The following is a 27,335-nucleotide window of genomic DNA, read 5'->3' on the forward strand; positions in this document are numbered from 1 at the left end:
ATTGCACTTAGTTGTGCTTTGGCTTGGCTTCGTGTATAGGGGCGAGCTGTGGTTTTGTGGCTTGTGTCAGCCAGATCTGTGTAGGGATTGCAGGGGGGTGCAGCATCCGGAGGTGCCACCATGGATTGGCTACTGGATGGTGTCAGTAATTCATCTGTGGAGAGGGTCTGGGTTTGGGTCTGGTGTGGTTGATTGGTGTTGGCGTTCTGTGTGCCTCTGGATCTGGTGTCAGTTTTTGTGGGGAGGGCTAATTTCCAGATGTCTGGCAAGCGGGATGTGTCGTCACGCTTGTTCATGTTGTGAGGGTGTTTCTCTATCTCGATGGCTTCCATGATTATTCTCTTGTGGTGATCCAGGAAAAACTGGATAGCTTCCTCACACATCTCAACAACTTACACCCCAAAATACAATTCACTATGGAAATAGAAGCCAACAACCAACTTCCCTTCCTTGACGTCCTAATCTACAAAAAACCTGATGGCTCCCTAGGACACACTATCTACCAGAAAAAAACACACACCAACCGCTACTTACATGCACAATCACACCACCACCCTGCACAAATAAACTCCGTAGCCAAGACTCTCATCTCCAGAACCAAACGCCTGGCTGACAAAGACCACTTGACAACTGAGTTACAGAATCTCTCAAATGTGTTAATTGCCAATGGATACCAGCAAAACAGGATTACGAAGCTAATCCAAAAGGAAACACCCCCCAAAAACCAAGACACAGAAGAAAACAATGGCATGGCCCTCCTTCCTTATATCAAGGGCACTACAGATAAAATTAGCAAAATCCTCCATAAACACAATATCAAAACAGCCTTTTGCACCAACCAAAAAATAGCCAATATCCTCAGAAACCCCAAGGATAAAATCCAGTTGGAAAACCAAGGGATCTATGAAATACCCTGCAAAGTCTGCCCAGCCACGTACATTGGACAAACAAACAGACGAATAAATGCACGTATCGCAGAACACAAGAATGCCGTCAAAAAAGAAGAAAAAACTTCCTCTCTTTTCCAACACATGAAAGAAACAGGACACGAAATTAATTTTGCAGATTCCAAATTGCTCTTTAACACGGAACATCACCACAAGAGAATAATCATGGAAGCCATCGAGATAGAGAAACACCCTCACAACATGAACAAGCGTGACGACACATCCCGCTTGCCAGACATCTGGAAATTAGCCCTCCCCACAAAAACTGACACCAGATCCAGAGGCACACAGAACGCCAACACCAATCAACCACACCAGACCCAAACCCAGACCCTCTCCACAGATGAATTACTGACACCATCCAGTAGCCAATCCATGGTGGCACCTCCGGATGCTGCACCCCCCTGCAATCCCTACACAGATCTGGCTGACACAAGCCACAAAACCACAGCTCGCCCCTATACACGAAGCCAAGCCAAAGCACAACTAAGTGCAATACAGCCATCTTCTCAGGAAAACTCTTCACAAAGTTCAAGAGGTCAAGACACAAAGACTTTAGCAACTAATCCACACCTAATGACCCACCTAAGTGGTACTCAGGATATCACTCAAGAAATCACTCAAGGTATCTCTCAAGTAATTAAGGAACAAAAGAAGAAAAGGCACACTAGCCTGGGAACTTCCTCTCTGCCCAGAACATTGGAGGCTAGACACCACACCCCCTCTACAGTATTTATAGGAACTCAAACATTGAGATCCCGCTCTGTTCCAGTAACAAGAAGCCGAAAGCACCAGCCTGAAGATGACGAGTGAGACCTCGTCGAAACGTCGCCTAGACACCCCAACTTTTACACGGGAAGACACCCGAGGACACCAAAACCTGCATATATATATATATATATATATATATATATATATATATATTTGATTTTACAAATACAAAATTATAACAATGCCAATTACATATCCATATTTAGAGATTTTTCCAAATCTCTAGACTTTCCACCGTCCGCTCCATGGGTCCTATTGTCATCCTTTTCAACTACATATTATTTCATAATCCATATTTTATGCCACTCCATTTTGTCCATAATATTTGCTGCCTTACAAGTGCTATTGCAATCATGCCAATGTTTTCACCTGCTTACAGTGGTCTCCAAAATAAATTATCATTTCCCCCCATTCTTTTCTTTATTGAAGTGTTGGTCTTCTTGGTTCCTGAGCTTTCTACTGCATTATGCCTTTGTCTATTATAAAACGTTTCTCTATTACACCTATTTTATCATATTTCTTCTCCTGATTTTATCTCGAATTCTGAGTGTGATTTCATTTGACTGTTGTATTTTAAAAACATGTTCCACAAACGTCCTCCATTCTTCTATGAAACAACCTTGTTAGGTAGGTTAGGCTGAGAGGCTGTGACTGGCCCAAGGTCACCCAGTGAGTGTCATGGCCAAGAATGGGATTCGAACCCTTGTCTCCCAGGTCCTAGACTAACACTCTGACCACTACACCACAATGGTTCTCCCACCGTGAGGTTGGGTAGGCCAAGGAGGTCATACCCTGCAACATTCCTCTGATGAAAATAGGGACATCCCATTCCATAATGATAATTTTACTGTTTGTATCCTACACATCTTTCTGGGTTGCCCCAGCCACTCTGGGCAGATTCCAACATTCCAAAATGTTTAAAAAATTAGAAAACTTCCCTATTGTGATGGCCTGGGACTTGGGCTCAGACTCGAAACCAGAGGAGTCTCAGTCTGCGCCAAATCCTTTGCCTCAGGCATCATCTGAACCAAGTCTGGGGCCTGATCCTGAAGAGTCATAGAATCATAGAATCCTAGAGTTGGAAGAGACCACAAGAGCCATCGAGTCCAACCCCCTGCCAAGCAGGAAACACCATCAGAGCACTCCTGACATATGGTTGTCAAGCCTCTGCTTAAAGACCTCCAAAGAAGGAGACTCCACCACACTCCTTGGCAGCAAATTCCACTGTCAAACAGCTCTTACTGTCAGGAAGTTCTTCCTAATGTTTAGGTGGAATCTTCTTTCTTGTAGTTTGGATCCATTGCTCTGTGTCCGCTTCTCTGGAGCAGCAGAAAACAACCTTTCTCCCTCCTCTATGTGACATCCTTTTATATATTTGAACATGGCTATCATATCACCCCTTAACCTCCTCTTCCCCAGGCTAAACATGCCCAGCTCCCTTAGCCGTTCCTCATAAGGCATCGTTTCCAGGCCTTTGACCATTTTGGTTGCCCTCCTCTGGACCCGTTCCAGTTTGTCAGTGTCCTTGAACTGTGGTGCCCAGAAGTGGACACAGTACTCCAGGTGAGGTCTGACCAGAGCAGAATACAGTGGCACTATTACTTCCCTTGATCTAGATGCTATACTCCTATTGATGCAGCCCAGAATTGCATTGGCTTTTTTAGCTGCCGCGCCACACTGTTGGCTCATGTCAAGTTTGTGGTCAACCAAGACTCCTAGATCCTTTTCACATGTACTGCTCTCAAGCCAGGTGTCACCCATCTTGTATTTGTGCCTCTCATAGTCCCAGTCTGCACAGGTTCCCCTGTAGCAAACACCAGCTGGGCCGAGTCAGGGGCCTGAGCCTGCCCTGGCTCCAGATGCGGGGATGACCTCATTGCCTCCAGCTGGACCATCACTTACAGATGCTCCACTACCGGTTGGGTCAGGGGAGGCTGAGGCGACCTCTGGGTCTAGTAACCCACCGACGTCTCCCGAGCTGCAGAGACTGAGGTCTGAGAGAAGGAGAGACCTGAGTACTCGCAGGAGGAGCGCTCGCCTTTGGGCGAAACAGGGAGGTGAGTCGCCGAGGGATCAGGACTGGCCGTTACCCCGACAGAGATAAAAGGCTGCTGGACCCCACCCCAGGTTGCGGGAGCACCATTGCTGTATGTCAGATCCTGCCTGAGATCCTGTCCTTGCCTGGTTTCCTGCCTTGGCCCTGTCGGACTGACTCCTCACGGAACCCTTGTATTTGGGACCGGACCTGGACCGCGTTGCTTGGGTTACCCTCAGGCCCAGCACACTTATACAGGATTGCCTTCAGAGTGTTGGATAACTCCATCACCTCCAACATTTTCCCAATGAAAATAGGGACAACTTAAGGAAAAACGGGACATACCAGGATCAAATCAGAAACCAGGACGGCTTCTCTAAATCAGGGATGTCCTTGGAAAATGGGGACACTTAGAGGGTTTTGGAGGTGAGCCCATGTAAGGCCAAACCATATTAATTAATTTTAATCTTTCTGCTCTCACCCCTTTCATCAAGGACATGTAGAAAGACAGTGAGGAAAACAGAATAAAACACACCTCCCCCTGCTCCCAATGTTTTCAGATTAATAGCAGACACTTAATAGAGTCCAGCAGCAGAAAAAAATAACAGAGAAGTTCGCCAAGAGCCTTCTCAAAGGCAAGGTCTTCACCAAATGCCAGGAGCACAGAAGTGATGGGATCAGGTGGACCATACTTGGAAAGGGATTCCGTAGGACAGGTGCCACCACAGAAAAGGCCCTGTCCCTGGCTGACCCCAGTCATATCTCCCAAGATTGAGGGAGTTGGAGCTATATAAAATATCTCTGCATTCCCGATTCAGGTCTAAAATGGGGGTTCTACATCAAAAAGCTTATGTGACAAGAGGGAACTGAGCTCTCCCCACTTTTCTCTTTCATGCTCATGTGCAGGCATCCCCAAACTCGGCCCTCCAGATGGGACCTGTAGTCCCAAAACATCTGGAGGGCCGAGTTTGGGAATGCCTGCTCTGTTGCTTCCAACACACACCCCTGGCTCAGTTTGGAGTCAGGAAAACAACTTGAAGTGATGAGATAGAGCAGGGGTCCCCAAACTAAGGCCCATGGGCCGGATAAGCCCCAAGGGACTCATTTATCCAGCTTGCAGTGACCCCCGCCGCCCACTGCCGCCGCCTGCTCTTACCAGCACTGCACAGCTGCCCACTTCCGGGTTGGAGGAGCACCGGAAATAGCTTGTGATCACGTGCAAGTGTTATTTGAGCATGCACAAGTGTTATTTCCGGTGCACATCCAGGTCGGAGGAGGCCCATGCACATGCACACAAACTATTTCCGGTGGTCCTCCAACCCGGAAGTAGGCGCTGGAGACACTGGCCCGAGGCACGGTAAGTTTGCTGACCCCTGAGACAGAGGGATTGGGGTAGCTTCAGAGGCCAGCATAGCTGGGCATCTGCCAAGGTCCACACTTAAGCCAGAGCCCCCACTGCTGACCTCCAGAGCCCTAATTACTAAGAGTTCCAATTCCAGCCATGGCTGACCAAACCAAAGGAAAACTACAGGTCTCGCCTGGACTAGAACATCTCATTCTGATCAGACACTCGTTTCGTAAATTTCCATGAGTGCTGCAAAGTGGCAGCAGAAGGTCAAGAGACTTTCTCAATAAGGAAGATATTTCTGGCTAATTATCTGCAGATATTTCTGGCCAATTGTTCTGGCCTTCTTGTCTGCAGCAAGGGAGCTGTCTGGGGAACGGGAACACTCTGCTCACTTTCTAGTCCATTTCTGCAGCTTTCTAGACTTCTCCCTGTCTGGAAATCAGATTGCAGAAGTGTCTGCTGTGGTGGGCAGATTGCAGAACTGGCTACTGGGGTGGTTGGCTTGGTTGCCAGAGTGGCAGCAGGAGGGGACTCAGGAAATGATGGCAGAAATCCGGCCACAGAGGGTGAGGAACAGAAGGAGCAGGGAGGCCACACAACCCTTACTCCACCCCCTGCAACTTGAAATGGGGTTGAGGTCGGGGAGGAATTGCTTGCAGCAAAGAGAAATCTCATATCTCTGGTGACTGCAGCCCTGAGCTAAGCTATAAACTCAGATAGCTTTAAAAGAGGATTGGACAAATTCATGGAGGGGCTACAAGCCAGGATGGCCATGTGTTGCCTCCACAGGGACCCTCATACTTACGGGACCACCTCTCCTGGTATGTCCCATGGAGGACCCTATGGTCTGCTAATAACAACACCCTGAAGATCCCGGGCCCCAGGGAGGTCAGACTGGCCTTGACCAGAGCCAGGGCCTTTTCGGTCATGGCCCCGGCCTGGTGGAATGCTCTTGCACAAGAGACCAGGGTCTTTGAGATTTGACATCTTTTCACAGGGCCTGCAAGACGGAGCTGTTCCACCAGGCCTTGGGCCAGGGTTCAATCTGACTCATTTTCTCTTTGTATAAGAACAAGCACGAAGGAGGTTTCCCAGCTCACTCACAGGTCCTTATAATATCAGTTGGTCCTGGCGAGTATTAGCCACTTTCAATTTAACCTGAGGACTGCCATTTGTTTAATTTTAATTAAGGCATCTAGTTGGCTGCTGTGAGAACAGGATGCTGCACTTGATGGGCCATGGGCCTGATCCAGCAGGATCTTCTTAGGTTCTTAAAGGAACCAGTGTCTCTTCCTCATCCCCTGTCTTCCTTGCTAAGTCTGCTCATCACTGCAGAAAACATGACCATGGATAGACAGGCTCCAGACCAGAGGGTTTCCCCTTTAATGATTTCTCCTCTCCTGGAAGGTGGGAAAGTCAGGCTGAAGAACTATGAAAGTCCTCAGTTGGCAGCTGGCACAGTATATACTGCAATCTGATGTCCTCCAGATGTTTTGGATGGTAACTCTCATTAGTGGGCTATGCTGGCTGGGCTGCAGTAGCCCTTGTGTCTCTTCGCTGAGATCTGTCCAGGGTTCTGAAGGACCTGTCTTGGACTCCCCTCTTTTCTCCAGACCAGTGGTCTTTGAGTGGTACAAGCTCTGCTCCCTGCTCTGACCCTCTGCTGCCTTTCCTGATCTGCTTCCTCCAGGCCTCACCTTGGGCTTAGCCTATCATTCCCCCAAGGTTCAAACGTTGGGTCAGCTCCTTCCACCTGGGTGCACATTTTGTTGCAAATTGCACCCTGTTTTAGAACAAGTGCTGACTAGGACTGGTGGACTGGGACTGGTCCAACCAAATCTGATCATAAGCCATTGTAGGCTACGGCAGCAGTGCTCAATGCAGTTCTCTGTAGATGACCATTGGCCATGTACTGTGTCTGGTGAAGAAGGCTTCCTTTTTCCCATCCTAATCTACTGTAAGGACATCTCATGGGCCAATTTCCTAGTCAGTCTACTTTGCAACTCTAGAGGAAGCCACCCAAAGAGTGATTTCCCAACAAAGTTTGATTTCTTTTTCTTTATTCCCTCTTCAGGTACAAGTGTATATATATAAAAAATAAGTAGCAAAACAGAGACATGGTTTCTTTAAAAAAAGGAAAAGGTTACATTTATTGAAAACAGTCAACACTTTATACAACATCATCATAGATAAGCCCCCAACCCAACCCAACCCACCCTGCCATCACTCAGGCACTGAAGTTTAGCCAATTAATACAGACAGGCTGTATTTGGACTGAACCACAATCACAAACAGGGGAGGGTTAGGAGGCAGGCTTTGATAGAGAGAGAAGGGAAGTAAATCCCACTGGTTTCAAGGGGGTCTACTTCCAAGTAGGCCCACGCAGATCTTCAGTCTTTATCATAGTCACCCAGGGAGTTTTATGAGAGACAGGGGAGTGTCTGAAGGACTTTTCATGTGGAAGATTATTATGTTTATAAGATGGAGCAAGCTTGTTTTCCAGCTGCTCTGGAGTGGGGGGGGACCTGAGCCAATGGATTCTAGTTACAAGAACGGAGATTCCGTCTACACAAGGAAAGACTTTCTGAGTCTAGGAGCCATTCAACAATGGAAGGTGGTGGACTCTCCTTCATTGGAGATTTTTCAGGCTGGCCAATTCTATAGCTGTGATTCCTGCATTGAAGGGTTTGGCTACATGACCTTTGAGGGTCCCTCCCAACTCTACAATTCTATGATGCTGTAACTCAAACCTGGCCCTGAGGCATCCACGCCCCCTTCTTGCCTTTGCCCTCAGGCAGCAAAATCTCAGAGGCCAACTCCTTAGGTCCACCATTAGCTGTGGAATGGGGTCTTATTAGCCCTTGAGGGAATTCAAACATGGTCATCTTCTCTGACCAGAGGCCTTCTGCCTTGTGCATGCAGGAAAAGCAGGAGGACCGGGGCCGCTCTGGGACCCAACTAGTCCTTGGCAAAGGGTTGGGGGGCTTGGGGAGTGGAACAGAAACCCAACACATCCATGCATTCAAACGGATTCTTCAAGCAGACCCTCATTCAAGGTTTTGAAACCTCTGGCCTCCTGCGCTAGACCTGTGCCCCTTCTGCCGCTTCAGCGTCGAAATATATACAAAGGAAAAGCAGAATGAGGCGGCAGGCCCATGCTTGAGTGCCCTAACATAGGAAGGGAATAAAGAGGGAATACACAAACAATATTTGGGGGGAGGTGGTGGGGCTGCCTGTCTCATACCCTCAAGGAAAGATAGATACATTTGGTGCCATTTCACAGCAGCTATGTACATGTTTGGGGCCTCCTCATCTGTCGGAAGGATGGGGACGAATGGCTACACATGAATGGCATCAATATAAATATATGCATTTGTTTTACGCAAGGGAGAGCAGGGCGAGGGGGCAAAGGCACATGCCCTGCTTTCCGAAGGACAACGAGAAGTCAGCGTCCCTTTGGTTTCTTAAACGCCAAGGCAATTTTCTCCGTCTCCATTCTGGGTTATACGTAATCCTTCGCGGAAGAGGGGGCACACTTGGGGTACGGCCGGCTCGGCGGGTAGGTGGTTTCGCGGCGAGGGCAGGAGCAGCACAGGAAGCCCCCTCCAAGGATAGTCAGGGCCGCAGCTGCCCAGCCGATGAAGAGAGCAGGTCCAAATTCAAATCTGGGAGAAGAGAAGGAGAAAAGAAAACCACCAATTAATCACCACCAACAATAGCTAACCATTAATTGCATTTCCCTTTCCAGTGCATGGAGATTCACCCCACTTCTTAATGGTTTCCCCAACCTACAAGGGCTTAAGAGAAGCCTTGGTCAAAGGTTTAAATCTCTCAGTTGAGAGATCAAATGGGTATCTGATTAACTTCTTATAGGGGCAGAGGTCTCCCTTTACACTTCTGGAAAAGCGGCCTGTTTCAAGGGGGACAATTTTAAGGAGAAAAGTTAGAGGGTATGGTAAGTTTAATTCTTTAGGGGAGTGAGCTCTTATCTCACAGAATGCCTGGTTTAAATAATTATTTTAAATGTATGCTACAACAGCAGCTAGGATATTACTAGCCCAAAGATGGAAAGACAGCAAGATACCAACCAAAGAAGAATGGCAAGAAAAACTGATGGAGCATGCGGAAATGGCCAAGTTAACTGGAAAACTTAGAGATAAGGGCAATAGAGACTTTTAAAAAGACTGGAAACCATTTATGTTGTATTTACAGAAACATTGTAAGTGGACTCACATAAGGGTTTGAGTAAACACTTACAACCAACAAAATAAAGATAAAAAGGTGTAGGAATTAGAAAATAACGAAGTATAAGAGGCATTTAGAAAATTGTTGAGGTATAAAAATAAGAATATAAAAATATTTAACTTAAAGAATGCAATGTTAAGATATAATAAAACAAGCAGGAGACCTTATTGTGTAATAAGCCAGAAGAGGAAGTCCTGGGGGGGAGAGGGGGGATTGGAGAATTGCATTTATTTTTCTTTTTGAGATAATGTTATTGTGATGAATATAAAAGTGTAAAACTTAATAACAATTTTTTTTAAAAAAAAATAACAATTTTACCTCAACTTAATAAAAATAAAAACAAAAAATAATTATTTTAACTGTGCAATGTGTTTTATTTTGTTTTGTGTATTTTGGATTTTTGGAACAGCTTCAGCTATACAAATAAACAACATTCCTATTCATAACTCCACATATGTTTGTGTGCGAGGTGCCCTGGTCTCCTTGCATCCGTCTGGGACAGCCGGATATGTATTGCTTTGTATGATAGTCACTCGGGGCTTTCACAAGCGTCCTGAAAGCAGGATGAGACTTGCAGGTGTACAGGGGCAGGTGTTGTTGTGATTCAGTTACAAGGCATTGGTCTGATTCATCTGCGTTAATACCGTGATCATAAATGATCAGCCATGGATGAGGGAAGGTATGAAAACTCGCTCCAGCATTTGTGGCAAGAGACATTCCCTTCGGTGTGGAATGCGGACTGGGTCACAAGGGATCACTTAGTTTAGGGTGAATTGATCTTAACATGCAAGATGCAGGTTGCGAAGCCACAAAACTCTCTTTCGCAGGTAGGATGTAGAAAAGGAAGAGGAGGTTGTCCCTCCCTCTGTCCCTTTTCCTCTCATAACACAAGGACTCCTGGAAACCAGTGAAGATGAAGGTTGGAAGTTTATGAAAAAATGTTTTTTTATAAGTAAAAATTCAAGGTTGTAATAATTTAAGATTAAAGATTTGGGTAGAATAAAGAGGGAAAGAAACTGCTGAACTAATATATTGAATTGGAATACAAAAAAGGGAGGTCCGAGGAGGTCCGAGAAATAAGTAAATGAAAAATAATATGATGAGAAGACTGATTGTTTTTAACAACTTTTATTTTGATTTTTTTTTCTTTTTTCTTTTTCTATTTTGTAATGCAAAAATTTTAATAAAAATCTTATATAAAAAAGGGAAGTTTCAGGACAGATAAAAAGGACTTCTTCACTTCTTTTTCTCTAAATGGCCTCGGTCCAGTATACCTGAAGGAGCGTCTCCATCCCCATTGTTCAGCCCAGACACTGAGGTCCAGCGCCGAGGGCCTTCTGGCAGTTTCCTTACTGAAAGAAGTGAAGTTACAGGGAACCAGGCAGAGGGCCTTCTTGGTAGTGGCACCCGCCATTTGGAATGCCCTCCCACCAGATGTCAAGGAAATAAAGAACTACACAACTTTTAGAAGCCATCTGAAGACAGCCCTGTATCAGAAGCTTTTAATGTTTGACATTTTATGGTGTTTTTATATTTTTTTATAAGCCTCCCAGAGCAGCTGGGGAAACCCAGTCAGATGGGTGGGGTACAATTAATAAATTTTGTTGTTGTTGTTGTTGTTACAAAGAGCATCATCATCATCATCATCATCATCATCATCATCATTTATTATTTGTAACCGCCCATCTGCCTGGGTTTCCCCAGCCACTCTGGGCGGCTTCCTACAAAGATTAAAAATACATTAAAATGTCACACATTAAAAACTTCCCTGAACAGGGCTGCCTTCAGATGTCTTCTAAATGTTAGGTACAGTGGTACCTTGGGTTAAGTACTTAATTTGTTCCAGAGGTCCATACTTAACCTGAAACTGTTCTTAACCTGAAGCATCAGTTTAGCTAATGGGGCCTCCTGCTGCTGCCGCGCTGCCAGAGCACGATTTCTGTTCTCATCCTGAAGCAAAGTTCTTAACCCAAGGTAATATTTCTGGGTTAGCGGAGTCTGTAACCTGAAGCGTATGTAACCTGAAGCGTCTGTCACCCGAGGTACCACTGTAGTTGTTTATCTCTTTGACATCTGATGGGAGGGCGTTCCACAGGGCGGGCGCCACCACCGAGAAGGCCCTCTGCCTGGTTCCCCATAGCTTTGCTTCTCGCAATGAGGAAACCGCCAGAAGGCCCTCGGCGCTGGACCTCCGTGTCCGAGCTGGATAATGGGGATGGAGACGCTCCTTCAGGTATACAGGACCGAGGCAGTTTAGGGCTTTCAAGGTCAGCACCAACACTTTGAATTGTGCTCGGAAAGGGACTGGGAACCAGTGCAGATCTTTCAAGACCAGTATTATGTTCCATAGTTAAACTATGGAACTCCCTCCCCCAGGAGGCAGTGATGTTCACCAACCAAAATAGCTTTAAAGGAGAACTAGAAAAATTCATGGAGGAGAGCGCTTTGGGTGGCTGATAGCCCCAATGGCTTGGCTCTGCCTCCACAATCAGAGGCAGAAATGCTTCTGTATCCCAGTTTGCTGGACTCCGCAATAGGGAAGAGCTGCTCTTGTGCGTGAATCCTGCTTGCTGGTTTCCCACAGGCTTCTGTTTGGCCCCATTGGGAACAGTTTGCTGGACTACAGGGGCCATTGGCCTGATCCAGCCAGCTGTTCTTATGTTCTTATGATCCCCTCCTGTGGTTCCCAGCATCTGGAACTCAGAAGCATTGCCTCCTCTTTACAGGAGCTCAGCAAATCCTGGCAAGCTTAGATGGGTTGTCCAGGGCAACACCTTTTTGCCACCTGGGTCCTGGAAGCAAACGAGAGACATCGCCACACCTTTAACCCAGCCCGGTTGCATGAGGGCAGCATTTACCTGGTGTTGACAGGCGTGTAAATGTCGAAGAATTGGCGTGCAACATCGTTTCCATACCAAGAAGTCCCCACCAGGGCGGCAAGTCCTGTGAATGGAGATGAGAGAAAAAAGACAGGCAGTGAGTCAACCATCTTGAGGTCTTCCCCTCTGGTGGCTTCCCATCCAGTTCCCCCTTGCCCTCGAGAAAACAACTGTCCGGGGAGAGAGAGAGATGCTACTGACCTGCAACCAGGAAGAAGATGCCTCCGATAATGGCCATCCTTATCTTCTGGACCTGGTCGTCCTCCATGCATTTCATACACTTCATTCCGATTAAGGAGATGGAGAAGGCGATGAGCCCCAAGAGGATAGAGGCCACCATCAAAGCCCGAGTTGCCTGGAGAATACCTGCAAAAGAAGACAGGGAACCACTTAATGCCAAGTCCTGCAGGACAGAGCTATGGGTGGCCACCAGCCATGATGGTGATTGCTCTGCCTCCAACACTTGGAGGCAGCAACGCTCCTGAACACCCGTTGCCAGAAGCCTCAGGAGGACAGAGGGCTCCTCAAGGACCACCTCTCCTCATATGACTACCAACGTGGACCCTGACACCATCCTCTGAGGCCCTTCTTCATGTGCCTCCTGTGTAGGAGGTTCAGAAGGTGGCAACACCAAAACGGGGCCTTTTCTGCAGTGGCACCCATTTGTGGGATGCTCTCCCCAGGGAGACTTGCCTGGCGACTTCATTACATATCTTTAGGTGCCAGGCAAAAACATTCCTCTTCTCCCATTAGGCCTTTGGCTAATTAATGAATCTGCAGGCTTTGAAGCTGGGTGTGTGGTGGGTTATGGTTTTCGTGTGTTGCCGTGGTATGCACTGTTGTGTTTTTATATTGTAACCCGCCCTGTTATTCTTGGAGGAAAGGCAATATAGAGATTGAATAAATAATAAAATCCTGCTTGTGGCCTGGGTGGCGACTGTGAAAGCAGGATGCTGGCCTCGATGCACCATTGGCCTGATCCGGAACAGGATCTTCTTATGAGTCAGACCACTGATCCATTCAGGCCACCTGGCAGCCATGCTGCAGAATAGCGTAGGAATGTGGCAAGAGCCCTGCATCTGGACTCAGAGTTGTGGCTCTGAGACCCATACTGGGCAAAAGATTCCTGAATTGCAAGGGGGGTTAGACCCCCCTGGGATGACCCACTTGGTCCCTTCCAGCACTACAATTCTAGGATTCTATGCTTTTAAGGTCCCGTCTGCAGGCACACCAAAGCCCATCATCCTGTTTTGCAAGAATCTCAGCACCAGGAGACTTGCTGGAAACCAACTAGACCAGGGGTCTGCAACCTTTAAGACAAAAAGAGCCACTTGGACCCGTTTCTGAAGGGAAAAAAACTGGGAGCCACAAAACCATTTAGACATTTAAAACAAATATATCTCCGGAGCCGCGATCTGACAGCGGGCGGGAAGGTGATGTCAGGATGGTGCGTGACTAACGCATGCACTGCCCCAATGCGACGTCACAGCCAGTATAGCGCCCACCACAGTGGGGAGTGTCGGGGCGCCTCCTCCCCTCGCTAGTATCTGCCCCGGAGCCGCAGCAAAGATGTAAAAGAGCCACATGCGGCTCCGGAGCTGCGGGTTGCAGACCCCTGAACTAGACGTAGAATCATAGAACAGCACAGTTGGCAGGGACCCAACGGACCATTTAGCCCAACCACCTGCAGTACAGGAATCACAGCCAAAGTCCCTGACCTGCCATCTGTCCACCCCCGGAGTAAATTTATCACCGCCTATCGCGCCGCCACGCCATGGTGAGACTTTTCTGATTATAGTAAAATATCCCCTGGATTTTCCTCCTGATGCAATTTTAGGCTGGCACAGATAAGAAACCAGATTCAGGCAGGCAGTTCCTGTGAGATTAGTTAAGGCAGGAGGGATAATACTGCAGGATGTGAGCAATTGCCCAATGTTGGAACACTGCAAGGGCGACAGGTGTTGCTCAAGACGCCGAGAGCATCTTTGAGCAAAGGGGAGATATCATTGCCTCTCTCCGAGATGCCTTTATCATCCCATTTGCTCCACAAGTTGATTCAGCATTCTGAAGGCAGATTCCTGATACTTGTGTGCTTGTTTCAAATGCATCCAAGGTCCCAAACATGTAATAATTACACAGAGTGGGAGCTGCATCTTCACAGATACTTGTCCTCAGACATGCTTGCAGAAGGGATAGCTATTAAAACAGGCCTTATATAAGTGAGTGATGTGTTCATGGCAATGTATTAAGCCATTCTAACCCTTGGGCACTACACCAGTGATGACGATGGCTTGTCACCTTAACAGCAAGATCCTTTTTTAAAAAAATTAAATAATATTTATTAAGTTTTCCATATTAACGATCCAATAAAAACCACATTAAGTACATTCTGAATTATAATACAATCCAAAAGACCAAATTTTATGCCAAATTTTATATCTTTGACTTCCCATGCTCTGAAGTTCGAGGAGTAATGATCTCACATTGTACTGCATTCTTTGGTTGGTTCAAAAATAAAACATTTCCAATGTTAATCCTTCATTTATTTTTAAATAGCCTCTGAATTCGTTTAGCAAGTGGCTTAATCCTTTAACAGCGCATCCTATCCACATGACGTACAGGTAAGCCCCACTAAATTCAATGGGGTTCACACCTAGGTATGTGAATCTAGGAATGTAGCCACCGGCTGCCACCCTCTTTGAAGCTGCTGGAGCCAGGACCAATTTCCAAGTCAATGAGCTCATCACTGATGGAGGTGGATCAACCTCCATCCCATTAGTAGGAGAAACTGAGTCACCATTTGCCTATGAAAGCCCTGCAAACAATACAGACTATATCAACAGCAAGCCATTCTCTCTCTCTCAGATTCAGGCCTCTGCTTACAAGGGGTCTACGTACTCCCTCAGCCCAAACTCTGCACAGGCAGGGGAAATAGGGACCTTCTGAGATCAAAACAGAAACCAGGATGGCTTTCGTAATTCCAGGACTATCCCAGGAAAATAGAGAGACACCTGGAGGGTATGGATGGCCTCTGGGAGTCCCTTCCAACTTTACTATTCTAGAATGTTAAGAGAAATAAATTCCTGCCAGAATACAGCAGTAGTGAACTGGAGAAAGTCAAAAGTTCTTTTCCTCCTTCTTCCATTCTTCATTACGAAAGTTCATGTGTGTCACGGAGGGCACCAGAGGGGCTTGTTAGCCCCTCCTGCAGTTTAAGAAAAGTACTGGCCTAGCTGCTTGAGGGACTGGTCCTCTTGACCTGGTCAACCCAATCACTCAGGCAAACCAAGAGGTTATTTTTGGAGAGGGACAGAAGCCACCTTTGGGTGTGTGCCCCCGTGAACTCCTGAACGACAGCTGTGATCCTGCCAAGGTACTCAGTCCCTCTCAACTCAGTGGGGACAATTTCTGAGCAAACGTTATGGGGGGTGGCGGTGTAGGGAGAGCGATGTCCCACACAATTATTTTTAAAAAGCAGGGAATGCCAAACTTGCATCCAGATTCCTTGAAGCCAGACACCACCCTTTGCGAGAACAAAATTCCGCCTCTGGCCTCTTCTTCAGCTTTGCCTATAAAGGGGTTTGGACTTGTTTGGTTCACAAGATCCAGTTCATCTTGTAAAAAGTTTTTTATTTGCTCTGAGTTTGTGGTGTGTTTTTTTTGTTTTTGTTTAGGGTGTTGGCTCTAAGCTGCTCACTTCCAAAGATGAAAAGGCGCAATGATCTGGAGGATTTCAGCAGCTCAGACTGAACCCAGCGGGAGTCTGTTTCCGCATGCACTCTGTACGCTGCTCTGAGACCTCCTTACAGGAAGGATGGGGTGCAAATGAAATCCATCATCCTCATCCTTTGGCCAGCAGGGGGGCTTATGACCCCAGCAATGTCGTCCCTGGTATCATTATCATTATTTATATACCGCCCTATACTTGGGGGTCTCAGGGTGTTTCACAGAATACATAATAAAACATATATAATAAAAAATAAAAGCAACCAATAGGCCCCCCTCTACATTTTTTTTTTAAGTGCATAGGATATTAAGCTGGGGGAGTGTATTTGACCTCACTCTGACCCTGGAAAGAAGCGTAGAGTTGTAGAGTTGGAAGGGACCCCCCCCCCCAAAGCTCACCTATTCCAAACCCTTTCAGTGCAAGAGCCACAGCTGAAGCAGAGGAGGGTGCTTCTTGTCGGAAATCTTTTTTTTCGTAACACTTCTGACCCCCTGGACGGAAGGGGTTAGGTAGATGCCCATGTGAGGCGAAAAGGAGAATGGGGGGGGGGGGGGTAAAGCTCAATTTGTAAATTGACTCCTCTCCTGCCTCTTACTTTCTGCTTTATAGCACCTTCCCACCCTTCATTAGACTACTGAAGTAGGAATTTTTGCAGGGGAAATTCCTTCTTGACCTGAAGGTCCCTGTTTTTTTTGCCCATCCCACACTCTAGGGACAAAGTCGACTGGCGTTTAGGCAATTGTGTGGCATGGCGGCTTACTGCTGGCCATAAATATGGGCAGGGAAGGAAGCGGGAAGGAAAACAGCAGGTAAACCGAGGCATGATTGGGCCGTGCTTATGCCTGCTGGACTTTGCAGTTGTCCTTGCCAGGCTCATCTTTGAGGTTCGCCGAGCAAAGAGGGAGTTATTCCTTCCCCGTCCCCAACCGGGGAGTCACACCTGGTGGCTGCCTTAGCTGTGATTCCTACATAAGAACGTAATAAAAGCCCACTGGATCAGGCCATGGACCCATCCTCTTCTCACAGTGGCCGAAGAGTTGCCTGTGGGAAACCAGCGAGCAGGATCTTTCCTCCTCCATGGATGTGTCCAATCCTCTTTCAAAGCCATCTGACTTGGGGGCCATGACTGCCTCCAGTGGGAGGGAGTTCCATGGTTTCACTATGCGGGTTAGACTAGATGACCCATTGGGTCCCTTCCAACTCTACAATTCTCTGATTCTGTGCCAAGATAGCTCGAGGGATGTTTCCCTGCTGGAGTTAGCAAAGGCCTTCCTGCCTGCAATTCTCTTAATTTGGTTAATTAAATTCTGTTAATTTGGTTAATTGCTTGCATGCAGTTCCTCCAACTTGTTATGGCTTAATGGATGTAACCTGTCCTCCACTTATGTCTGCGAGTCTTCTTTTGGTGATTTTAACCCAAGCAATTTGCAATGCAGCAGGAGGAGAAGGGAGGGTGAAGGGGGCTGATTTTAAAGTTATCACCACCCATCACCTCCTTATGGCAGAATTGTGCCTTTCCCCTACCGATGCCACAAGAAACATCACTGATATCAATCTAATGGCATTTTTTGAATCCCAGATGTTCCACAGACCTGAGGAACGAGAGTGAGAATGTGCAAATCTTGTTGTTGTGTTTTTAGAGCTGTGATGGGAGTGGCCTTGAAAATCGCAGAGTTGGAACATTTCCTTTGGGGTCATCTAGTCTAACCGCCCCCTGCAATGCAGGAATCTCAACTAAAACAGTTTTCCTATCTTTGAAGCTAAGCTTTATACTCCTTAGGAAAACAAAGAAGCAAAACACACAACCAAAATGCCTAAGAAAACCAGAACAACCACTTTTAGAGTAGGTAAGCATTATAAAAACAAGAACCCAGGAAATGAGTTATGGGGCAAAACCTGCTAATTGTAGGCAAACCATCTTTTAGAAATGACTTGAGGCCAAACCTAACACTTATCACACACATACCTAAGTCATTTGGGTGAGCAAATCAAGGACCAAATAGACGGCTTCCTATAACACCTGGGTAAACAAGGACCGCCAACCCTCCAGATGACCGCAAAGGAGGCCCAGGCTACCTTAAGGCCACACATGACGCTGCCGGTCAGTAGCAGAGATCTCCGGAATTCTGACTTCCCAGGAAGATGTGCAAAAATACCACCCACATAATAGTTGTGCTTTGGCAGAAGACACAGCTGAGGGATTAAAGGCAGATCTAAAGTTCTCCTAGAGAATAATAGAACAGTAGATTTGGGAAGTACTTCAAGGGGTCATCTAGACCAACCCCCCTGGAATGCAGGGATCACAGCTAAAAAATCCCTGACAGATGGCCATCCAACCTCTGTTTAGAAACCTCCAAGGAAGGAGAGTCCACCAGCTTCAAACAACTCTCACTGCCAGAAAGTTCTTCCAAATGTCTAGTTGTATTCTCCTTTCTTGTCACTTGAATCCCTTGGATCGGGTCCTCCCTCCCAGAGTAGCAGAAAAGGAACTTTCTCCATCTCCCATGTGTCAGCCCTTCAGATATTTGAAGATGGCTATCATATCACATGGAAGTGAGAGCTGGACCATAAAGAAGGCTGATCACTGGAGAATTTATGCTTTTGAATTCTGGTGCTGGGGGAGACTCTTGAGAGTCCCATGGACTGCAAGAAGATCAAACCTCTCCATTCTGAAGGAAATCAGCCCTGAGTGCTCCCTGGAAGGACAGATCCTGAAGCTGAGGCTCCAAGACTTTGGCCACCTCATGAGAAGAGAAGACTCCATAGAAAAGACCCTGATGTTGGGAAAGATGGAGGGCACAAGGAGAAGGGGACGACAGAGGGCAAGATGGTTGGACAGTGTTCTCGAAGCGACCAGCATGAGTTTGACCAAACTGCAGGAGGCAGTGGAAGACAGGAGTGCCTGGCGTGCTCTGGTCCAGGGGGGTGACAAAGAGTCGGACACGACTAAACAACTAAACAACAACAATCATATCACATCTCAGTCTTCTCCAGGCCATATACGCTCAATTCCCTCAACCATTCCTCATATGGCTTGATTTTACAAGCCCTCGATCATATTTCATTGCCCTCCTCTGCAGCCATAAACAACCATGATCTTAAGAGGATTGCATTGGAGGTTCAAAAGAAGCCTGTGCGTGTGGGCGATGAGAACTCACAGGAAGATTCTTCAATGGATGTGAGAGGATTTGGAAGGAGCCATAGCTCTCCAGTCAAGTCAACATGAGCCAGGATCATAGTCATAGATGGGAAGGCAGGTCAAAAACACCAGGGAAAGTGGAGGGGGGGGAAAATCAGTTTGGTTGGCATTTTAATATGAAACTAACGAACTGAAGAGCAAAAAGTTGTTCTTCTTGTTCTCTGGGAAAGCCAAGGTGAGAACCTCCTAGAAGTGCTCCAGGTGGTCTTTCTGAGGTCTCCTTGAGGTAGCCAGGCAGCCACAGGTGCTTCTGCACCTGCGGACTGCCAAATCTCTAACCGCAAAGCCCAAGACTTCAGGAGAAGGGCTGGTATTGCCCAAGGGCAGCGCAGGACGGATGAAACCAGCCAGGGATATGGAGATGCAACTGATACTGCCAGGAAGAGAGGCAAGGAGTCAGGATGAATCACAGAGCAGCCAGCTCATGTGGGAATCCCCGGCTAGAAATGTTTTTGGATGGCAACATCCATGGGGCTTTCCGAGGACGGAGCCAGATGATACGTGCAGGTGTGCATAACTAACTCCAGTCTGAAAGAACCACACACCTGAAACACAGGGGGTGTTTATTTTTTGGGGGGGCAGTTTAATTGAGAGCCCAGTGGTTGTGGAGGGAGCAGGAAGCGCTTAATGCTTTTGCCTGCCAGCACTTTCTTCCACTAACCCCCCCCCCCAATTCAGACATGCGTATCTTTCCCCCTGTAAGAAGAAAAGCAGATTGAAAGAGGTTTTGTATTTTACTCTGGCCCTGCCAATCACTGGAAGGTTACCCATGTCTGGATGCGGGCATCAGGTTGGCAAAGGTTGCCCACCCATGGACTAGACCAGGCGTAGGCAAACTCGGCCTTCCAGATGTTTTGGGGACTACAACTCCCATCATCCCTTGCTGACAGGACCAGTGGTCAGGGATGATGGGAGTTGTAGTCCCCAAACATCTGGAGGGCCGAGTTTGCCTATGCCTGGACTAGATGTTCCATTGTGTTCTGGGTGGGGTAGTCTATGCTGTAAATAATTTTAAATGGTGGAACTCACTGCCACAGGAGGAAGTGATGGCTGGCAGTCCAGAGGATTGGGGATGCCAATGAGCCAGAGGCAGCAATGCCAGTTTCTGGATACTTTCCATTCAGGCACCTGGGTGGCCACCGCTGAGAACAGGATGCCTTTGGCCTGATCCAGCAGGCTCTTAATATGTTCTTATGTGGGGGAGGGGGGAGCATCTCTTGAGCCAATAACCCTATCCCAAATCCCCACAGGAAATTCAGTTCTGCATTTTATATCTCTCCAAACGTTGCACTCAAAGGCACAGTGTGTGACTCTTAAACTTGAAGCGCTGCACGCCCTCCTGGTTCATCAACACTCTCCCTGCCTTGCCCCAAACTTATTGTTGTCTTCAGCCTGGATGTCCCAAAAAGTTATTTCTGATGTGGTAATTTTCCCTGCTGTTACCCACATCCGGCTGTTACTCCCTTCTCTCCCTTTAACAGAGACTGAAGGCAGATTCCTGCTCAAAGGATAACTGCTTATAAAAGAGTTCTTACACACGGCTGACTCTGGAGAGTTGCCAAAGGGAGCAGCTTCTGCAAGAAAAATAAAAATGAACCCCCAGCCGCACCCTGACTCTGTCCCGTCAATGTTTTCCAGGCACAATTCAAAGTCTTGGTTAGAGCTGAGAAAAGCCTAAATTTCTTGTTGTGCTACCAAGAAGGAGAAAAAGCACATAGGGATGGCCTTTCCAGATCAGACCTTCTTGCCTAGGACTAGGCTATAGACAAAGAGGACCAAAATGGGGGGGGGGTCATTCCTTAGCATTTGTCCTCTAATATCCAAAGGCCTCCTTCACCCTTCCATGGAAGAAATGTGAAATGTTTCATAGCCAAGTTAATAAAAAGGTAAAGGGACCCCTGACCATTAGGTCCAGTCGCAGATGACTCTGGGGTTGTGGTGCTCATCTTGCTTTATTGGCCGAGGGAGCCGGCGCACAGCTTCCGGGTCATGTGGCCAGCAGAACTAAGCCGCTTCTGGCGAACCAGAGCAGCGCACGGAAACGCCGTTTACTTTCCCGGCAGAGCGGTACCTATTTATCTACTTGCACTTTGACGTGCTTTCAAACTGCTAGGTTGGCAGGAGCAGGGACCGAGCAACGGGAGCCCACCCCGTCGCGGGGATTTGAACAGCCGACCTTCTGATTGGCAAGGCCAAGGCTCTGTGGTTTAACCCACAGCGCCACCCGCGTCCCTTAGTCAAGTTAATAGTGAGTAGACAACAGAGCATCCATAAACAACAGAGCATCCATAAACAGCGCCTTCTGCTTCTACTTGGAAGTAAGTCACATCTGACCACTTCCAGGTTGTTGATTTTTGCAAGTGGGATTCAGCCACACTCCGGCGATTTCACATGAAAGAAGAGTCTGCTGCATCAGGTCCAAGGGGGTCTGTTTAATAATAATAATAATAATAATAATTTATTTGTACCCCGCCCATCTGGCTGGGTTTCCCCACCCACTCTGGGCGGCTTCCAACAAAGATTAAAAATACATTAAAAACCCAGCTTCCTGTTCTTGCATGTGAGATACCGGCAAGCACAAGGCCATTCTCCCACAATGTGGGATTCCGAAGCATTTCCTTCTCTGACCTCAGAGGCAGTTGTGCAAGGTTGCACAATTAAAGTGAATCACTCCACTTCGCCAAAACATAATAATCAGACTTTTTTGATAAGGAAAGCAATGGCACAGGAAAGTGTGGGGTGGCAATTGCTGGATGTTGCATGACCTCAAAGCAAAGAAGGCAGAACTGATGCTCAAGAAATGGTGGCATTATATAACAACAACAACAACCACAATAATAATAATTTATCCCCCCCCCCCCAATCTGGCTGGGTTTTCCCAGCCACTCTGGGCAGCTCCCAACAGAATATTAAAAACACGATAAAACAAAAAGTGTTGCTTCCCTGAACACCTTATGCAAACAAATCAGGATAAATGCTCAAGAAAGAAAGAGGTCATCTGGAAGTAGAGAGGGGGAGGAATTTGTAGAACCACAACACTGTAGAGTTGGACAAGACCTAAATGGTCATCCAGTCCAACCCGCTGCAGTAAAGGTATCAGAGCTGAATTAAATTCTGTTCACAATTAAACTATGGTTTTCCCAGTAGTGATGTATGGAAGTGAGAGCTGGACCATAAAGAAGGCTGATCGCCGGAGAATGGATGCTTTTGAATTCTGGTGCTGGAGGAGACTCTTGAGAGTCCCATGGACTGCAAGAAGATCAAACCTCTCCATTCTTAAGGAAATCAGCCCTGAGTGCTCACTGGAAGGACAGATCCTGAAGCTGAGGCTCCAAGACTGCCTGGAAAAGACCCTGATGTTGGGAAAGATGGAGGGCACAAGGAGAAGGGGACGACAGAGGACGAGATGGCGGGACAGTGTTCTCGAAGCTACCAGCATGAGTTTGACCAAACTGCGGGAGGCAGTGGAAGACAGGAGTGCCTGGCATGCTGTGGTCCATGGGGTCACAAAGAGGCGGACACTACTAAACAACAGCAAAAATTAATTTCCACTTTCTAAACCAACACAAGAACTGGAACACAGCCGTCCTTTGAAATTCACACTTCTCTGAATTTTGCAATGCCTTTCTCCAGCCAAGGAATACGTATAATAAATGCATAGACTAGAGAATGAGATGTCCCTGTTGCCCAACCCTCCCACTCAATGATGCAGGAAATCCAGAGCAAAAACACCCCCAATATATGGCTTGCATAGGGCGGGGGAGGCCACAATCCCTTTAGATAATTTGTTCCATTGTCAACCTTTGGCTATAGCTTACATATTTTTAATATAGTTTTTTAAAAAACCATGAGCATATGTAAAGTGCATTATGCTATCAATAACTTTGCACAAAAACACATGCAGAAACACAGAGATACACGCTATAGTGTGTTCTGTGGGGTGATGATGGAAGGGGTTCTAAGACAATGGATAAATGCAATTGTCCTTAAGTTGCCACCACAGGGCACTGTTTGAGAGAGAGAGAGAGAGAGAGAGAGAGAGAGAGAGAGAGAGAGAGAGCTGCCCTACCCTCTTCCTGCCATGATGTTTACCACACAGCCAGGGAGCAGACCCACTACAAAGGAAAAGCTCCAGTCGAGACCCTGCCCTAAATTCCATCGCTGGCAGAAGCCAGTGGAAGAGCAGGCCTGGGAAGAGCACACAGGACGATGTTCTGGGAAGGGAGAGGAACAGGCTTGGGGTCTGGATGTGAACAATATAAAAGGCTTGTCATTCCACAAGGAGGTGTTGCCGGAAAGGCAAGCAGAGGCTCGCCTGGCCATCAGATTGCACAAGATGAAAGTTCCTTCTGCTTGGAAGAAGATCATAGAAACACAGTGTTGTAGAGTTGGGAGGCAACCCAAGGTCATCCAGTCCAAACTTCTGCAATGCAGGAAACTCAATGAAAGCATCCCATGGCATAAGGCCACCCAATAGCTGGTTAAAAACCAGGAGAGTCCACCACCTCCCAGCGAGTCTGTTGTACAGTTGAACCGCTCGTGCCCTCAGAAAGTTCTTCCTAATGTCGAGTTTGAATTTCCTTCCTTGTCATTTGAATCCATTGGTTCGGGTCCTGCCCTCTGGAGCAGGAGGAACAAGCGGCTCCATCTTCCATGGGACAGCCCTTCAGATATTTGAAGATGGCTATCGTTTTGCCTCCTCTTGTCCAGGCTAAACATCTTAGTTGTCCTCTGCACACCTTCCAGCTTGTCAACATCCTTCTTAAACTGTGGTTCCCAGAACTGGACAAAGGACTCCAGGTGTAGCCTGACTTTGGCATAATAACGCAGTGCTATTACCTCAAGGACCACTTCCCTTCGTATGAACCTATCCAGACCCTGAGGTCATCCCCTGCAGCCCTTCTTTGTGTGCCTCCTCCACGAGAGGTCCAGAGGGCGGCAGCATGAGAACGGGCTTTTTCTGTGGTGGCCCCATTTGTAGAATGCTCTCCCCAGGGAGACTCACCTGGCACCTTCATTATACACCTTTAGGTGCCAGGTGTGGAAGGGGCCATTATCGGGCTGTCTTTGTTTTTATTAATATGCTGTATTTATTGTACTTTTATATTGTGAACCACCCTGAGATCTACAGATACAGGGCTGTATACAGATTTAATAAATAAAAAACCTGAGCTCAAATTCTGACTTGGAGGCAGAGGGGATGGCCAGATGCAGAAGGTCAGCAGCATCTGGACCAGACCTGAGCCACAGTCCAAAGCTATCCGATCTGGTGCTCATGAGCCCCCAGTCAGCCCCTATGGCATCCAGCACATGACTCTGGTACCCTCTGAGGAATCAAGCTCCTCCATGTAGGGCAGGGGTTGAGTTCCCCATGTTGACATTTGAATTTGCGAATGAAACTGCCAGAGAGGAGCAGCAGGAGAAGGCATCCTATGCTCAAGCCAGAGTCCAGCTCATTTGAGGCCTTCTGGACCACAAGGAAGGGGCACAGGCTGGAAGGAGTAAAGACACCTGGAGCTGACCTTGGTGCTGAAACACCTGCCTGCCTTGTCCCACTGTGCCCCATGGGCTTCTCATCAAGAGCAGAGGCAGGAGCCCACTTAAGTCAGGTTTCCTCAACCTCAGCCCTCCAGATATTTTTGGCCTACAACTCCCATGATCCCTTGCTAGCAGGACCAGTGGTCAGGGATGGTGGGAATTGTAGTCTCAAAACATCTGGAGGGCCGAGGTTGAGGAAGCCTGACTTAGGTTTTGTTCAGAGTAAAGGTAAAGGGACCCCTGACCGTTAGGTCCAGTTGCGGACGATTCTGGGGTTGCGGCGCTCATCTCGCTTTACTGGCCGAGGGAGCCAGTGTACAGCTTTCGGGTCATGTGGCCAGCATGACTAAGCGTACAGAAACACCATTTACCTTCCCGCTGGAGTGGTACCTATTTATCTACTTGCACCTCGTGCTTTTGAACTGCTAGGTTGGCAGGAGCAGGGACCAGGCAACGGGAGCTCACCTCATCGCGGGGATTCGAACCGCCGACCTTCTGATCGGCAAGCCCCAGGCTCTGTGGTTTATCCCACAGCGCCACCCACGCCCCTTGTTCAGAGTAGGGCTACTGAAATATAAACCTCAGGACAGGGCATCAAGCTCTTTCTGCAAGCCAGGATCTCCCCCTCTCCTGCCTTTTATCAAACACTCTAGGCAATCTAAACCTCCATGATGATCCAAGAAGATGGAGTGATGTTGGGGCAAGAGCAGAACATGAATCACACAAGAGGGGCAAACCACACACTGCAGAAGCAGCCCAGAGCAGCATGTGGGAAGACTGACGTGCTCCACAACACCCTCCAACCCGCTCTTAGCTGCTCTTCAAATGTGGCAGAAGCTAAAATTTGGACTGACCTGCAATTTTGGCTGTGCTCAGGAGCAGTCATGTGATTGCTTTTGCTGAACTCTGCATGGATAAACCCAGATTTAACCCACAATCATGGAGCATCCATTTGGTCACGCAAAACCTGACCAGCTAGCCATTTCCTCCCCAAAAAGCAAGCATTGTGCAGTTGCAAAGTGCTAAGTATCAGGCAGAGTGAGGTCATCTAGTTACCTCTGCAGCTGTGACATAAGCCAATTTGGAAATCCGGTTTGCTCAAGTGCCTGTTAAATCATTTATCATCATTTTTGCCACACCCATCTTCAAGGATCTTGGCACATCTACCAAATCCATATTCAATCAACTAGCAAAATCCTAGTCAGAGCAAACCAGTGGCGTCCACTTCTCCTTGACTCCTTCAGTCCATTTTGGCTTGATCCATACTCCCTGGCAACACCAAGGGTCAGCGCTCAAGAAAGTGGGGAACAGATGCATGGATCCATGCAAAAATCAGCCCATGGTTCTGGGCATTTTGTGTGTGGCTCCATCAAATGTCCACCCAATTCCATCTGCAGAAAGAAAGTGGAGCTTTCAAAGGAGCAGATCTATTCACTGCCATCTTTTCCTTCCCTGCCTTCTGCTACTTTGCCATTTTTTCCTTAATATCCCACACTTTTGACACAAATTTATGTGATGGAAGTTTATAAAGTGGCATGATAGTAGTTTTTAAAATGATGCGTGGCATGGAGAGAATGGATGCAGAAAAGTTTTTTCTCTCTCTCCTAACACTAGAATTCATGGACAGCAGATGAAGCAGAATGTTGGAAGATTCAGGGCATGGGAAAGAATGTCCTTCTTTACAGAATGTGTAGTTGGACTGTGGAACTCTCTCCCACAGGAGGCAGTGATGACTGCCAGCCTCAATGGCTTTTAAAAGAGGATTAGACCAGGCTTCTTCAAAATCAACCCTCCAGATGTTTTGAGACTACAATTCCCATCATCCCTGACCTCTGGTCCTGCTAGCAAGGGATCATAGGAGTTGTAGGCCCAAAACATCTGGAGGGTCGAGTTTGAGAAAGCCTGGATTAGATCAATCCATGGCTTTTGATGCCTACGAGCTATGGCGACTCTGCTCTGACTCCACAATTGGAGGGAGCAATCCTTCTAAATCTTCTTCTTCTTTGGCAATCCCTCGTTGCTGAGTAAGACTGTCTTCCAAAAACACGGTTTCCAAAAGTGAGTCTGTAAGTGATTGTGGAAGCCAATTCTGGATCCACACATCCTTCCACAGTGGGCAGGAGTTAATCATGGTGAGGGTTTGCCAAGCGTGCCTTCCTCTTAGTGCATTTCTCTCTTGCGTCCTGAGTTCGAGTGTCTTCAAAGCCCATGACACCTTTGGTCAAGGCTGTTCTCCAACTGGAGCACTCGCAGGCCAGTGTTCCCCAATTGTCGGTGTTTATACTACTTTTTTAAGATTTGCCTTGAGACAGTCTTTCAACATCTTTTGTTGACCACCAGCATTATACTTTCCATTTTTAAGTTCAGAATAGAGTAGTTGCTTTGGAAGACAATCATCAGGCATCTGCACAACAAGACCAGTTCAACAAAGCTGATGTTAAAGAATCATTGCTTCGACACTGGGGGTCTTTGCTTCTTCCAATACACTGGTATTAGTTCGCCTGTCTTCCCAAGTGATGTGTAAAATGCTGAATGCCAGTTACTGAAAACTACAGAAAGGGAGACCTGCTCTTGTGCAGTGTTATTATAGAGATACATAATTTCCAGAGTGATAGGGAGAAAGGTTATGGAGCGCAAGGAGCATCA

At 47.3% G+C, this 27,335-nt stretch overlaps 1 protein-coding gene across 1 annotated transcript in view; it reads right to left on the bottom strand.

The window, feature by feature from the left end:
* Positions 1 to 7,144: 7,144 nt before the first annotated feature.
* Positions 7,145 to 27,335, bottom strand: part of CLDN1 (claudin 1) — a 28,516-nt gene continuing 8,325 nt past the window's right edge. The window contains exons 2-4 of the mRNA XM_083739961.1: positions 12,427 to 12,591; positions 12,205 to 12,289; positions 7,145 to 8,766 (exon numbers count right to left, since the gene is read on the bottom strand). Coding sequence (XP_083596087.1) covers positions 8,604 to 8,766; positions 12,205 to 12,289; positions 12,427 to 12,591 — 413 coding nt within the window. The 3' untranslated portion in view covers positions 7,145 to 8,603. The remainder of the gene's footprint in view (positions 8,767 to 12,204; positions 12,290 to 12,426; positions 12,592 to 27,335) is intronic.

The sequence above is a fragment of the Podarcis gaigeae genome, assembly GCF_964106915.1.
Source record: "Podarcis gaigeae genome assembly, chromosome: 5".
NCBI classification, from domain to species: Eukaryota; Metazoa; Chordata; class Lepidosauria; order Squamata; family Lacertidae; genus Podarcis; species Podarcis gaigeae.